Raw genomic sequence first — 16,264 nt, forward strand, 5'->3', positions numbered from 1 at the left:
GAGTGAAAATCAAGATATTGTCTTACACATTGCCTGTTCAGTTGTACAGCTGTTCCACTGATGTACATGATAAACACTGTCAATTGTACTGGGATGGAAGAGTCTATGAGCCACAAACAGAACATAGTTAATCTCTATGAGATTCTCCTTTGCTGTGATGCTAACACCGAAGTGTGATAACTTGCATCATAAGGCATGTGGTGTTAAAAGCTTCTCTAACAGCGTCCCTACATTTAAAAACAGAGCAGAGGAAAGTAATTATTTTCTAATTACAGTTTTTAATGTGAGAAGGCAATTACCTGGGCTAACTAAATGTTAGACAGTACATAAGGATCGAACACGGTTCACACAGATAATACTGTGATTATTGAGAAAATAGTAATCAATAGTACATTAATATTAATGTATCTCAGCTGATAATGTCATTGTACTTGCTTAGATGTATATGATGGAAATCCTCACACATGCACACACACATGTGCTGTCATTTGCCCGCTGTAAGGTCATTTGGTCAGTGTCAGTGTGTGTTAATGCTGTGTTTGTTTGCTGTCAAACACACATAGTGAGACTGTGCTTATAGTGGGGGACTCCCATGGAGTGTGTTTATTTTGTACACACAACACATAACCCCTTGCAAATGTTAACCTGGCCTTTGTGACTCCAAGCATGAGCATTAGCTTCCACATTCCATGCCAACAAATATAGCGTTTTCATTTGCATTCCTTTAGTCATTCCGTTTCTTCTTCCAAATTTTTAATTTCAGCTCCTCATGAAATCCTGTTTGCTGAGCTAGATCACGCCAATGCTTCATTTCCACTAAAATGTCAGATGGCACCCTCTAATACCACAGATCCCTCTGTCAATCCCTTGAACTTGCAGTCAGCTCTATTTTTTCTCCATCTTTTGGGAATATTTGTCTTTGCAGGCTGTGAATGTCACCTTTAGTTACAAAGAGAAAAAAAACCCCACATTGCTGAAGACTGAGCCATGGAAAACCATGGCTTCTGTTGTGTCTCATAACCTGTAAGGTGTGAATGGGCTTTCCTTTTCTGGCATCATAAGCTCACAGGTGGTCTTCACAGACAAATAAATACTGAGAATGATGCCCATCAGACATTTTCGCCTGTAAAAGCTCTGATTGGAACTTAATTGCATCTTAATTCTGTAAAGTATCAGTATTGTCTACAGTGCATTTGGTCAATACTGAGAGTGAAAATATGCATATTGTGAGGAAAAACTAATCTTATATGGATGGACATCTAAATATGTGCAGCAAATAGTTATATCTTACTTTCGGCAGCAGCTAATGAATCAAGAATCTAGATCTGAAACACCAGCACAGCCCTGATAATCCACTCTTAACTGACAGGCAGGATCTCTGACCCACTGCCCTGATTCATCAGTGTTTTCTCCTTGGCACCACAGAGACTTAAACTTGTTTGGGTTTATCTCACAGCTTAGGCAAAAAAGTAAGCAACATTATCCTCTTACTTAATTAAACATACATCCAGTGGTGACAATGGCTCAAAAATTAGACACAGATTATCAAAGAGCTATTTCATTTGAGCAACTGCTGAATAAATCAAAAAGAAGGGAACTGCAAAAAAAGGAGTTCTTAAAATATATATATATACATATATTCAGGCAAGCTGGAACAATGTGTTCTGGTATAGACTTCAACAATTGCAGAGCAGTGTTCCTGTTTGTCTGCTGCACTGGAGTGAAGAGAGACAGGCAGACAAGTGGGCAGATATTGTAGACAAGAAGCCTGGACAACAGGCAAAACACCTGCTCTTAGAAAGCCAAAGAATCTACCCACAACCTGCATCGCACACACACATGTATCAGCTCCTTTACATATATAAACCTGCGTAGCTATAAAATAATGCTGTGCGCGCGTGTCACAAATAAAATGTTCCTCTTATTTTTCTGCTCAGAATTGTTAAATCCTTTCCCGAGTTTGGATGTAAGCAAATGAAGTGAGTACCCTGAGGTATGTAATCGGGATTTCACTCTGAGTAGCATTCTGTCATGTGGGATAGAGAATGAGCTGCAGACTGCGCTGCTGGTTAGATCACATTCAGTGTAACCCGGCTCTGTGGACGGGCCCACAGGCTTCTACAGCCTTCCACAGCTATACCCTTGACTTCAAGGCAGGCATTAAAATGGAGGGGTGGTAGTAGCGGGTGGATTATGGGGCAGAGGGAGGCGGCATGGAGTCTGCATGAATGTGTGTGTATGCGCCTTTGGGGTGGGGGACGCTGTATGTTAACCCCATTTTCTCCTGTCTTGTCTTTACTTTCTGTTTTCCTACAATTACTGTGCCGCTTTAAGGAGTTTTAAAGAGTTATTGAATTAAACGAACAAACAAAGAAAACAACGTCCCAATTCATCCACTTAAATGAACACAAAACATTTACTTGCATATTTCTATCCCTACAGGGGGCTCTCCTCTGTTCCTAAAAACACCACGAGGTATATTCAAACCGGATCTGGATGCTGAGTACACCTGCACAGCAGCAGACAGCGCCTTCTCATTGAGCCGACGCAGCTCCGTGCGTAAAAATCCTCGGTGCGTCAGGTGCCTCATTTCCTTAATGCAAATTTGCCGCTCTCTGCGTGCTCTCACACTCTCCCACCTCCACTTGTGTCCTGCCCTCACGACCGACCGGTAGCCGCCTCTGCTCCTTTAAGGCAATGAGGAATTAAAGCGTCTGCAGGGGCAGGGGAGAGGGTTATTCTGTGTAATGCTCAGAGAGTCAGTGTGGTGCGATTAGACAGCGGCAGCAGGGAAGATGCGCTTGCTCGCCTCTTGCTGGACGCTCAGAGGCGATAAAGATGATCTGACTTTGGAGTCTGAGAAAAAAGCGAGTTTTTCATTCTTCCATACTCTTTCCATTATTCTCTTATTTGCTCTTTTAGTTTTTATTTTCTAAAAATTTATTTTTCAGTTTACCCCCCTCAAGATGACCCATCAGCCAGTGTTTCATTTAGAAAATCGGACCTTCTGACATTCTTCTTCTTTCTTTCTTTCTTTTTAAGATTCAATTGAAACAATTTTGGGAAGTCTTTTTTGGTATCAGGAACTGCTCTCACCGGGCTCTGACTCAGCATCACATACACCTGAGCTTCACCCCTTCAGCATCCTTTTGAATAACAGGGAGAAGCAGCAAGACGCGGAGAACAGGAGTCTGAGCGCAGCTCTCCCCAAGACAATCACAGAGGCTCATTTGTCCAGGCGCAAAAAGGCATCTCGGAAAGGAAATCAGTGTCGCGAAAAAGTAGGAAGGAGATTTCAAAAGTAGAGACTCGGATCGGTTTGCTTCAGGACAGAGGCAAATGTTTAACCTTACCCCAAGCGCACAGAAGAGAGACCCAGGAAGGCACCGGTCGGAGGAAGAAGAGAAAGCATAGCTTGGGGGGGATTGAACGGAGCAGGGCATGTGGATATTGGCTTTTATCTTTTTCCAGAGCATCTTGAATGGTAAGTTTCACCTGCTCGTCTCTTCTTATTAGTCCCTTATTACCTACTACAGAAGGGAAATCACTAGTAGACAGCTAAATGACTGAAGGGGGAGGATGGAGGTCACCTGTGACCCACATGGAATGGATTTTATATGGTTGTCAAAAGGCTGACACCCTTGATAGAGGGAGAGAGACGGGCGAGGCATGAAGTGCGTTTTAAACCCTTCAAGCTCTTCCACAAATCAGACACATTTTTGGCCTTCAGACAAATATCCTGAGCTAACAAATATGAAATAATAGATCAAATTTGTTTGAGGATGCGTGAAAGAGATGTGTTTATTTATATAATAAAATCTGCCTTTTTTTGTTTCAAGTTTTTTTGCTTTCAAATACAGCTAATTGATGGGATTTGTTTGTTTTTATTTTATGCCTGACACTACTCATTCTGTCACATCCTTGTTCCACTGTGGCCCTTAGTAATAAGTGACGTATTTGATATAATGGACATTTGGTTTAACCCTTTCCCCCCTTCCCCCACTGTGAGCATATTTTTCAGGTTCAAATTGGCCTAAATGAGCATTAGATATTTAAGTGGTCCATTTATACATGTCTTAAAGTCAACAATCCCCTTTTGCATCCCTTAAATTCACTCTACTGAATTATATTCACGGCTTTTTTAGTGTCATGCACATCTCCACAATCAAATTTCTCTCAAATCTGATCACAGTTTCTTGTTATTTACCTTCAAATGACATTTGGAAATGGTAAGAAAAAAACAACAACACCACAAACAGAAACTGTTCACCTTAATAATTCTAAAAATCTTTTAAATTCCACAGAAGTCACATTTGTTTTCAGGAAATGTTAAAATAGTTCACAAATACACACAAAAGAAATGGAAGAATACATTCCATTTGAAAGTAAGAAGACATTTTCTATTCAAATTATGCGTTTGGACACCGAGATTTAGTTGTCCGTCTTGTATGTTTTCCTGAACTCGTGTGTATTTGCATGCATGTGTATCACTGCACACATGCATGTAGTCGCCACCACGCACCGCTCATATTTGTGTGCTCATATAGTGTATCCATAATCAATAGTGGAAAATTGATACAGTTTATTGCATCCACTTATTGGCCAGAGTCCCTTCCACGGGGAGGGATTATGGGTGACTGGGTGTGTACAGAAAGAGCGACAGGGAGAATAGAAGAAGGAGAGCAAGAGGGAAGGAAAATGGAAACATTTCTGTAAGAAAACATATCAAGGTGACAATTTGGGGGTTGTTCATACAGTGAAACAGAGCAAGCCAACGGTTGGTTGCTTTGGTATAAAAGCCGAAAATAAGAAAAAAAGAAAAAAAAAAAAGCTGATTTCACCAAGCAAAAATTGGGGAAGTGAGGATTTTCAGGTATGAATATGTTTAACCGCATCAAGGGGCTGTGATGTGATATTGTGTGTCCCCCCCCCCCCCAAATGGATTTTCCCCTTCTGGCCAGAATGATAAAAAAAAAAAAAAGAAAAGAGAAAAAAAAAGGCTGAGAATTGGATTTTCGTTTGTGTGTCGACTCTTTTTCAGCGCCGAGGCAATCCTCAGACGGTGTCGTATTTTGACATTGACTTCATATAAAATGGTATCTCCCTCAGCCCAGCTTGTGCTGAAACTCATAAAGGAACAATAAGGGATCCTCATTAATCATAATCATCTGACTCTGACATTAGATCAACTGCCATGCAAGATTGTGTCCGTTTATTGCATAAGGGATTATTGAAGAGGCCTGTGGCAAATAACTGATAGGGATTAAGCCGCAGACAGTGTTGAGTGCAGACATTGCACTTGATGTGCTCGTCATCTGGGCAACTAATTTTTTTTAAGATCTGCTTTAAGGGACTTGTTTGCATGACTTGCTTTCCCCTCATTTCTGCATCATTGTACTAGACTTTGCCCTCCGTGGCAGGATGTTTTTGTTGATTATCATGAAAATGAGGTGCTCATCGGCTGAGCTGTCGTTCTCAGAATGAATGAATGACCTTGTAGGTTGAAGCCAGCTCAGAGATTGGATTCCAGACAATTCTTGCTGTTTCAGAGTTAGGCCTGCTCACTGGCCTGTCTCTATGGTAACCTCCTTAATGGGCATCAGGGGCTGCGTCCTAAAACGTTCCCCCATTCACTCTTCACTGTATGGAGTAGAAAGCTATATGGTGGGTTTCTGGTGTCATTTTAATAAACGTATAGTCCACGGCATTGGCTGGTTAGGGTCAGTTTCTTATTTAATTCTTTATCCAGAACATGTTGTGATCATATCTATTGAGTTTGCTGTGAGTAAATCTTTAGGAAACTGGACACCACTACAAAATGGCGGACCCAGAAGAAAGTAGAATGACTCCTGACATGGAATTGTGAGTTTCGCTGTTGCAAACAGAGTTTGCCCAGAACTATTTGATTCAGTGCTAATCACATCCTGTTATATCAGTGTGACCACAGTTGTGTTAGGTAAAAAAAAAACACGACAGCCAAACTGTTCACTGGTTTCTCAGAACCTTTTCTGTTGCTTTGTAGCTGTTTGATTGGATGTCATCTTAATGAATTCTGAAACCAGTCAAAAAAGGGAAAAGAGATACCTGCACAATGCTAACAAATGTCAAATCTTGATGTAAATAATTGCCAATCAGTAAAAATACAGCCTGAGTCTCTCCCATGCTCTCGTTTTACATCACACACTCAGAAAATAAATGAATGAATAAATATCTGATGCATTCATCAGCTAACAATTATTTTAATGTTATCTATGTAACTGTTCATGCTTCCGCTATCTCTTGCGCTTGTCAAAGTAGATTCTAGAAATTTAGTCATCAACATAAGAGAGGAAACATTAAATATCTGCCTGAAAGATGCCTCTAGGCAAAATCACAGCAAGCTAGACTGGCCTATTCAAATTCTCATTGGAAAGATATAACGAGACAAGACTTCTCACCGAGTCCCCACAAAGGCTGCGATGATTTGTAGACACGCACACTGCTTAACCCGCTGCTCGTGGCTTAAAAAGGACTTATCTCCTACGCCGTCAATAAATGAACATTTACGAAGAGGTCATGAAATCCTGCAATCAAATTTTGATCTCAATTAGCTGTGACCTTTCTGCACACACATCCACTCTGAAATAAGGGAGCTCTTCCAGAGCATCCAGTCCTGTGTAGCTTACAGTACACTTAATAGCTGCCAACTTCAGTTTGCTTGCCAATTTTACATGAACTCACATTATTAGCAACCTCAAACTCTGAATGGAAATGCCACAGGGACTGGGGTGGATAGATAGATTGAACTTGGCTGCAGGGAGGGAACTGGTGTTTGTGCGGCAATAAGTCCACATGAAGGCGACGAAAGCAGTGCACTGATGAGCTGGAGCTGTGAGGTGGTTCTCAAGTCTGCGTACAGATGTCCAGTTCTTAGTGGCCTCCCAGTGGCTGTTCATATAACGAAACAGTGAAACCTGACCAGCTTTACAGCTGCACTCACAGCCAATAGTCTGTTTGGTAATTAACAATTAGGGTTCGGTTGCACAAGAAGTATCACAGCTCATGAAGTTAAATTACAGCACCCTGTGAAAACCTGCACCGTGCAGTCTAGTGATAGATCATCTTGTGGAGTCTTTACTCTTATAAGAATATCTAATGGACTAAATTAAGTTTACAAACCTACTTAACACTTACTCACTTGTATGGGTTATGAGGGGGTTTGTTGGGTTACATTTTGAACTCGGTACATGATTCCAGTTGAAAGAGCTGCTAATGTTGGGTAATGGATGCCCTGATGTGTGATCATAATAGATATCCCCTAGTTCATACATCTTAACTCTATAATGAGGGCTACTTTACTATACCGTACCTCCTTGAGTCTGTCAAGCTAATTAGGAGCAAGCTTTGGTGACTCTATGAGTGTGTGTCTGTGTGTGTGCTGCATTTTACCCAATGTAAAATCTAATTACCGATCACACTGTGTCTGTCTGGATACCAGCGAATCAGAGGTGTAATTGCGCAAGCCCGTGTGTAAATGTCTCCTGCATTAAAATGTTAACGATATCATTTAGCATCTGCGGGGAAGAGCAGGAAAGCCCTCAGCACCCAGATGTAGGTGTTTGATCATGCGTGCAAAGTGAGGATGTGGTACATCTGGCGTGGGTTTCCCTCTCAGACAGGCTTCTCAGTAGAGAGGATGTTTTTAATTCACTCAGCACCTGTCAAAGTGACATGTTATGTCATTGTGCTGCACTGCACAGGTACTGTAGTGGGGGGACTCATGTAAAAAGCTTCAGTTTAAAACGGGCTAAGTGGACAAAGAAGCGCTTCTGCTCTACTGTGCAGAAGTGCTCCTTGATTTATTTTCAAAGAATTTAAGAACATGCTGCCTATGTACAACAAAAAAGTTTGTTGACTAATGACTAATGACTATACGAAATAGAGTACTGGCCCTGCAGCTTTCTTCTTGACCCAACAGCCCATATTAAAGAAAAAAATAGAAAAAAAAAGCCAGCTCTAATTTAGATTTGGTAGAAGTCAAGATCTTATTTGATTTTTTTTTTACAATTTCAAGACAGTAGCCAGACAAAAAAAAGTCTGCTCTGAATATAGATATGACAATCTCTGCATGTAATTTTCTCTTATTTATATTCAATACATTTAACTTACGCCTTGTTAGAAACAGTGCCACACAGTTTAGTGTTGACAATATGGTTACAGCAGTTATATCAGAATAAATTAATTTAGTCTTTTATTTCATCAGTCCACACAGTATAGTGAAATAAAACTTTGCAAAATTGAGAACCAGCAGCAGTTCTGTGGTTTACATACAGAGAATACATAGAGCATATGAATACTGACAGTCTTTTCTTACATTTTTTTCTATGGTAACTAAAACCATCCTCTGCTAAGGTCAATACCATGCAACTACGAATAATAAAATCTCGATTTGGATCTTCACCAAGCATTATCACCTCTTCCGCTGGTTTCACTCAACCTTTCCGCAAAATTTAATTAAATATGCCTCATTGTATGACTTCCTGATGGACAAATGGATAAAAAATGGCATTGAAAACATACTTAATCATTTAAAGTCCTAAATGTAAGATTTATGGCGCTCTATTGATAGATTTGCAGGATAAAACTTTTAACTTTGGTGTAATTAATGCAGGATTGCATTAAAATAAGTATTGATGGGGCAATGTTCCATTTGATCCACCATGTTGCAACACGGTGTCTAAACAGCAGCTCACCCTAGTAAAATACTGAATCTAAAGAAGCTGCCGTGTATGGCTGCTTTATCAGAAAATGTTTGAAATATCTGTTCCTCGTCATAAATGATCTCATAAAAGGTTTCTTGTTGACATATTAAATCAGAGAACAGTTCATACTAGAAACCATCCCTGGTGTCACATCTGCTGCAACATGTAACCCAGTATGGTTACATGCAAAGTCATGGTTACAGCTCGACTGTGCCCTTTAATTCCACCACTATTCTTGTCCCAGAATACATCAATGAGAGTGGAATAGATTTATTGGTTGAAGTATGTCTGAAGCTGTGGCCTGTGTGGCTAAATCCTCAAGACAATCTGCTGCTTTCTGTGTGGAAGATCATTGTACATGTAAATATGCTCAAAATCATCGCACAGCTTTTGTCTTTAAGTTCCCTAAATGGTGATTTTGTCAGATGATGTTGCTGTTATAAAATCAGGATTTCATTAGAGCAGAGCGACAGTCTGGAAATACTTTAAGCAACCGTGAGTTACCTCGTAGTCTTAATGGGCTGGTTTTCAGTCAAAGTTTCTGACACGTTTAACATTAGGAAACAGAAAAATATATGTGTGAAGGCAGCTTTGGGAATATGGCTGTGTTTATATAGACTTACATTTTACTGAATTTTTAGAAAAGATGCAAAAAGATGGAACCTTGAAGCATCTGCAATTCACATAGGTCTGTTTGAGCCTGGTCGAGCTTATTATGGTGCAGAGTGATTCAAATTCGAATTGCATTGTTTGAGTGTGTTAGTCTAGGTTTGAGAGCTTTGCCTTCATACGATTTCCGTTGGACTAACACATTTACATGCATTTTAAGGTCCAGTTTCGGTTGAATTAACACAATTATTTGTTTAGTTTTTTTTCTTCCTTGTGTCATGCAAATGTGCTCAATGAATTATTTGACTACGTGGACAGGATCATGAAGTAGCAGGGGGTGATATCGCTGTGGCCCCTATATCTCCGCCGACCTTTACCCAGTGCTCAAAAAATGTCAAACTTCCTAATATTTGATGTCAACTACACAAATGTGAAGTATCTTTAGTACTGTTTGTACACTTTCGAACTCTGTTATTAAGAAAATTTCTCAAAAGACCAACAGATGAAAACAAGATTAGACTCACTTTGGTTGCTGGTGACCAGTGCAAAAGGTTCCACGCCTCATCTTGTCATACGATTGTGCTCGGCCTGTAGTTTTCTCAAATACATGGACTGTGCCTCCTTGTGCTCAACCTAAGGAAATATATTTTTATTGGTTAAATGACTACCTTACTGCAGCAGTTTGAAAGGATCCTTTTAAAAGCTGGAAATACAACAATATAATGCAAGGAAATAAATGCATTAGGACGACATTAATAATAAGAGGTGAAGCAAGTTCAAACAAGTTAGTCAGTTTGGTTGTCATTTTCGTTAAATGTGTCTTTAAAAGGTGTAAGAACAACTTCATAGGTTACATAAATTCCATTAACTTTAATACCAATGTTGGCCAAATAGTTTTCACTTGAATCTGTTCAAAACATACTGATGAGTTTCACTGTCAAGCTAGTAGTTAGAAATGTCACAATATTCAGATTCCTATTTGTTTTATTTTTCAAAATAATCCTGACATAGAAATGTTATCAAATGCATAATGTAGCGTTTCCCACACCTCATAACTTTACTCATAATTGTAGCCGTTAATTCAGAAGATACGTTGAAACTGAATAAAGACACAATTTAGAACCACCTAAATGTTTAAAGGGATAATGTAACGTGTCTACCGCCTGTCTATACCAATATACAGTCATTTCTATAAATCTATAGACATACACTTTTAAAGCTCAGATAGAAAATGGCAGAAACAAATACCAGAATTTGACAATTTAGCCTTGTCCCTTAATTTCTCTCCTTCCTAAGCCCCATTTGCTTACAGTTTTAACACACAATAACAATGTTTGCATCGAAGAAACTCAAATCACCCTCCTATGGCTGTAAGGATGTGGTTGCTCTACATGTAGACTCACCTGAACTTGGTAGAAAAACCTGGCCTGTGTCCTTGTCAGCGGATTGATTTTATAAAGCCTGGAAACAGAGCCAACAGGAGGAGTAGAAATCTAGTTTCCTCATTGACCACTTGAATCCAATATGCTGAACGGTTTTCATAGAGTTTTCGCCCAATGATGCCAAAATAATACTGCCTTCCCCCGGTTTACTAGTGAGTTGAAGCCCTGGATAGAGCACTGAGTGTAAATATCCACATAAAAGTAGTGCAAGCCATCCGTTCTTTACTGTGCACTAGGCCGCTAGCCCTTGTGGTGTGTGGCACACCAGAGCTTTTGTCCACGATGGAAGACAGGTGGCGGAAGTGTGATGAGTTTTCTATCTATCACCCATCCAGACAAACAGTCACGCTGCACCTCATAAATACTACCTCTTAATCCAGTCCTCCACATACCAGGGCCGGGCTTTGAACTCGACACACTCGGCAGCCCTAGGCTGAATTGATCCCCACACTCCTGAGCATGATGCATGTGCCTGATGTTCTGTAGCTCACTAACAGTCCACCAGCCTAACTTAATGCTGCCTCTGAGCTTGGCTTTCTGCTACTGCATGTCATGGGCATCTTGTGGCATAAAATCACATCATATATGTCATCAATCTCCTTGTTTTTTTTAGTAATTGTATTGTTGCTGCTTTTGCAAATCCCATTTTTTAAGGCTGCTTTTCTTGTGGACATTTCACCACCAAAGTCTGCCCACCTTCCGAATATTAAAGTAGGCTAAAGGATAATGGAAGAGGCAAAGCTGGATAGACAGTATGACAGAAAGACAAATGGGTCCAGCTTGGTTTCTCGACACTGCTCCTTATTTTTAAACCTGGCACAGATGCTAAGATTTAAGACCAAGTTAGTGATGGTTATTTTTAGCCCGCCATTTTTAAAGCGCTGTCATCTTGTTCGTACCGTGTGAGATGTGCATGTGTGTGTGTGTGATGCGTAAATTGGGTGCTTGATTTGTGTGTTTTCCAGTGTTCATGTGCATTTCCGAGCACCTTTGTACTGTATGTTGAGAGGATTTGCAGGATATGCTTTCTTGTGCGTATGCACGCCACTATGTGTGAGTGTTTAATTGGGGAGCTGGGTGGGTGGGTTGGGTGTGACATGGAATGGAGCCACAGATTTATGTCCTTCCAGCACTTATCGATCCCCCGACCCAGTGTGAGACTGAGTGCATTGTCAATAATCTTAACACTTTGTGGTATTCCTAGATTCCCAGCCCTCTTTTTCTTAGCACAAGGTGTGATGCTGCAGTAAGCCATCTTGTGTAAGATCCAATAAGGGGGCACAGGGCCTGGCTGTAGTGCATTTGATTGCAGCTTAGTCTAACAGTGAATAGATCATTTTGCAGTGGCTTTACTGTTGATAAAAATAGAGAATTGACTCGATTTTCTGTACAAAAAAAAGCAATTTGAACAAGGCCCTGCATGGTTCCCTTGAAACATTTAGCAGTTATGTTGTGCTAAGTGTCCCCTCGACATTTAGCAAAACATAGAAGATGTTTATCAAGGGCTGTTGTGCATCTCTCTCTATCTAGACCATCCATTCCCACAAATCATTATGCTCAGAAGTGTTTGATCACATGATTGAATTAAACCTCAATTCATCCAAAGTACTAAATGCTGAGAATACATTTGTGCCTGCTTTAGTGTCTGTCTGGAGTCCCCCTGGCATCCCATTCACTGAAGGAAAGGATGACCAGAAAAATTAGAAGGAGGAAACTGTACAAAAATGCCTCACCTTTTTATTCAGGCAGCGGGACATGGAGAAGCAGGGATGATATAAAGCAAGCTGCGGGGACTGAGGTAGTAAGGAGGAGAGGGAAACGAAGAAAAGGAGAAAATAAGTGTGTGTAACGTGGGGGTGGGGTGGGGGTGCTAAAAGGAGCCGTGCTGCGGTCCCTTAAGTGTTGAATAAACATGCTTGGTTTAGGGAAATGGCTGCGATAAATGTTTAATATGATAAGTCCATAAAGACGGTCAAATGAGTCTGGAGTATTAAAATGAGCGTGGCACGCAGAAGCAGTTTGCAGAAGCAAAGGAAGAGGGGGGTAGGGGGGGGTAGAGGGCTGATAATGGCAGCCAGAGCTAACAGGATGAGAGCAGCCAGCTGCTGTGACATCAACATTAACACACTCCACCAGCTGCTGGCCACAGACGTCTCCTGGACAAAACAGGGACAGTGTTACATCTTCAAAGAGCCACTGTGGCCTCATAATGCTATTATTACCTATGCAAGATTTTTTGAGAGAACAGCATGGTTGTGAAGCTGTTCTCAAAGCAGAGTTTAAAAGTGCCATAAACAAGTCTGTTGAAGGGAGGCAGTTCAAGATGAAGAAATCTGGTAACAAACCAAATAAAGCTAGCGACAACATTGAGTATATACATTAAACAGTTAATCTAGAGAAAGTGATTGTATAATGATTAGAAAAAAGGAAGGCTAATTGAGTTAGGAATCATATCCTATAGCATTTCTGTCTTTAGAAATGACATGTTTTGTCAGAAACACAGTGCCATTAGATCACTGATTTAAAACATGTTTGATGTGTCAAACAAGTCTGAAAATGTTTTTTTTTAAATCACTCATGTTTTTCTTTTTTCCTGCAATGTCCGCTGATGCTTTAATTAAGTGAAGCATAATCAGGGAAGACATTTGGGTTTTTCTCCTAACCTTCAGTGTGGTATATCTAGTTTCTGCTTAAATGTTTGCAAAGCTGTAAAGCCTTAAGTGTATGAAAGAACAATTTCTCTCCATTAGAATCAAATCTCCTTGAACTGTATTAAACATCATATTTTTTACTTGTTAGTGTCACCGTGTAACGTATTTGCTTATTGCCTACCTAGAAAGCAGCTGAATGAGAAGCTGGCCCACTCTTCACCATTATTTCCCTGCTTAAGCCACTTTGATTATGCACTCCTGGCATCTGAGAAACTGAAGGCTTGGTTGATATTTTTGATTGCAAAGTCACAATAAAATCTTAAAGTGTTGTATCATATCCAGGTAATATAGGAGAGATATATTAAGATATATTCACTTTTGAATCGCACATGTTTGAGCTTATGTCGTGTGACTTTCTTGCCCTGCATTTGCTTTGAGCACCAGTGGTACACATCTTCAGAAATGAACTGTGCGTACACAATACACAGTATGGAGGTGACTGGTAAGAAGCAGTGTATGGGCAAATGAGACTGGATGTCCAATATCCTTGATTTAGAGGCATTACATAACTTATCTAGAATACTGCACCTGTTTCTTATTCTGCTGGGATCTCAACACTAACCTCCTCGATTGTCACCATCTTCAGTGTTTACATAATGCAAATCTGGAAGCTTCATCCGTTCTTGGTTCGCTGGCGTGCCCTTAAGTGGAATCTTCCAGTAACAAGTGTAGTACTCAGGGAAAATATGTGAACAATCACACAGACAGCAGAGCTCGTTGCCTATATGAGCCCAAGATTAAAAAGCAAATATAATTCTGGCCTTAGATTTGATCGTATACCTACAGATCAGAGTTATGTCAAAATGCCAACAGCTCCCTTTGTTAGGCTTGTCAGCCTGGTGTTTAAGGAAAGCCTTAGAAGACACAAGCTAAACATTTCAGACTCAAAAGTACTACAGCAAAGTAGGATATGAGAAAGATAATTTAGTTTTTGAACATGAAAAACTGTGAACCTGTTAAACAGCATCCTTAAAATAACATTACGAAGCTCTTTGAAAAAAATAGAACAGGCTTGTTAATGATTGTTTTATTTGGGTGCTCAGAAAGTGATAATTGGTTTATTTACATTTGTGCACTGATCAACCAACCATACCAAAATGCTTGAAGTGCTTCAATATAGCACTTCCCTCAGCTGATCAAAATGTTGCCGCTGAACCTAGACGTTTTTTTTAAACCCTCTAAAAATATAAACTAATGTATATTTTCTAACCATTGCTTGTGTTGTGATTAGTTTTGGCAGAAATAAGCAGAAAAAGTTATTCCTGCCTCCATTTAACCCCAATGTTCAATGGGTGCATAACAGATCAGATAACATCAGTGAAATACAATCTCTGAAGCCCAAATGGTGTCTGTGTCAGGTCACACTCTTCAACCTCCTCTCATGTCACAGCTCAATCCCCCATGAAGACTGAGACCTCCTTTAGAGATGCTGTTACCTTAGGTGGCATCCAGGTGGACGGCGGTCATGTTTAGACATCCATGAAAGCAACATCTATGAAGGCCCTTAACCTAATGTTTGGTGACATAATAAGGTTGGTTGTCCAGTATGTGCCCTGTCTAAATGAGGTAAGGTCTCTACCAACAGGCATCTGTTCATCAAGAACTATGCTGCTTAATTGTATTATCAATGGAGGATGTGTATGCTGACCATTAGATTATTTTCAAGGATATTTGATTATATCTACCCAAGTCTGAAATTAACTAGTTTAATTATAATAGTTGAAAGTCTAAAAGGGTAGAAATTTCTGTTAATCAAAGTTTTACTGGTCCAAGAAGGCCACAGGCAAAGAACCATCCATCCATCCATTTTCTATACCCACTTAATCTAACTCAGGTTTGCGAGGGGCTGGAGCCTATTTCTGCTGTCATTGGGCGAGAGGCAGCGTATACCCTAGGTCGTCAGTCCATCACAGGGCCACATAGAGACAAACAACCATCCACGCTCACACTCATTCCTAGGGTCAATTTGGAATCAATTAACCTAACAAAAACCGATTGGGCAATATGCTGCAAAATTTGAGCATGTTAATTACAAAGGCTGCTGCTTGTAGCTTTGCTAATTTCAGTATCTAAAATGTTCAGTATTATTCAGAATATTTAATTGCATTACGCAAGTTTGAAAAAGAATGAAAAATGAACTAGCTACATTGTTGTTGTGATTGTTGCCACATATATAAAAGCAGAATTAAAAAACTTATTTTCAACAGTTTCCTAATTACCATGTGTCATTCCACCAATGTTTTACCTGACACGAATAAACCACCCATAGAATATAAATGCATTCTCCCATGTCTATTTGTCAGAGGATTAACATTAGCCCTCTATGGATATTTTTATTTTTGTTAATTAGATTGAGGAGAGGAACAACTACAGTGCTGCTCTCAGTTCTCTTAAGATTAAAAATAGATTTTAAGTAATAGGTAAAATGGCACTTTGATATTTTAATTGAATAAGCGTATTATTTAAATAGAAATACACAGTGAATCTGTGTGACACTTTGAATGTATTATTTATTTATTTATCTTTATTACAGATACAGGTTTCCCTCCATCTTCGAGTGTGCTTGTTACATCACATAATAACATTGGATTTCTACTTGTGGAGGTTCTTATTTATCAGGTGCAGCAGCACAGGGAGCTGCGATAGTTTGCTACAATATAATCCCTCATCAGATTCCCTCTTGTGCACCCATCATCAGCAGCAGCATGATTTAGACATCAACGTCTTCATTGCTCAGTTTGACTAAGACACGGTCCAGGCT

At 39.9% G+C, this 16,264-nt stretch overlaps 1 protein-coding gene across 2 annotated transcripts in view; it reads left to right on the forward strand.

Annotated features, from left to right (window-relative positions):
* Window positions 1-2,665: 2,665 nt before the first annotated feature.
* dscamb (Down syndrome cell adhesion molecule b) overlaps window positions 2,666-16,264 on the forward strand; it is a 122,431-nt gene continuing 108,832 nt past the window's right edge. For both annotated transcript variants that reach the window (XM_072392786.1, XM_072392787.1), the window contains exon 1: window positions 2,666-3,484. In XM_072392786.1, the coding sequence (XP_072248887.1) occupies window positions 3,442-3,484 (43 nt within the window). In that variant the 5' untranslated portion in view covers window positions 2,666-3,441. The remainder of the gene's footprint in view (window positions 3,485-16,264) is intronic.

Source organism: Leuresthes tenuis, unplaced genomic scaffold (genome assembly GCF_036924035.1).
Source record: "Leuresthes tenuis unplaced genomic scaffold, fLeuTen1.0.hap1 SCAF_9, whole genome shotgun sequence".
NCBI lineage: Eukaryota > Metazoa > Chordata > Actinopteri > Atheriniformes > Atherinopsidae > Leuresthes > Leuresthes tenuis.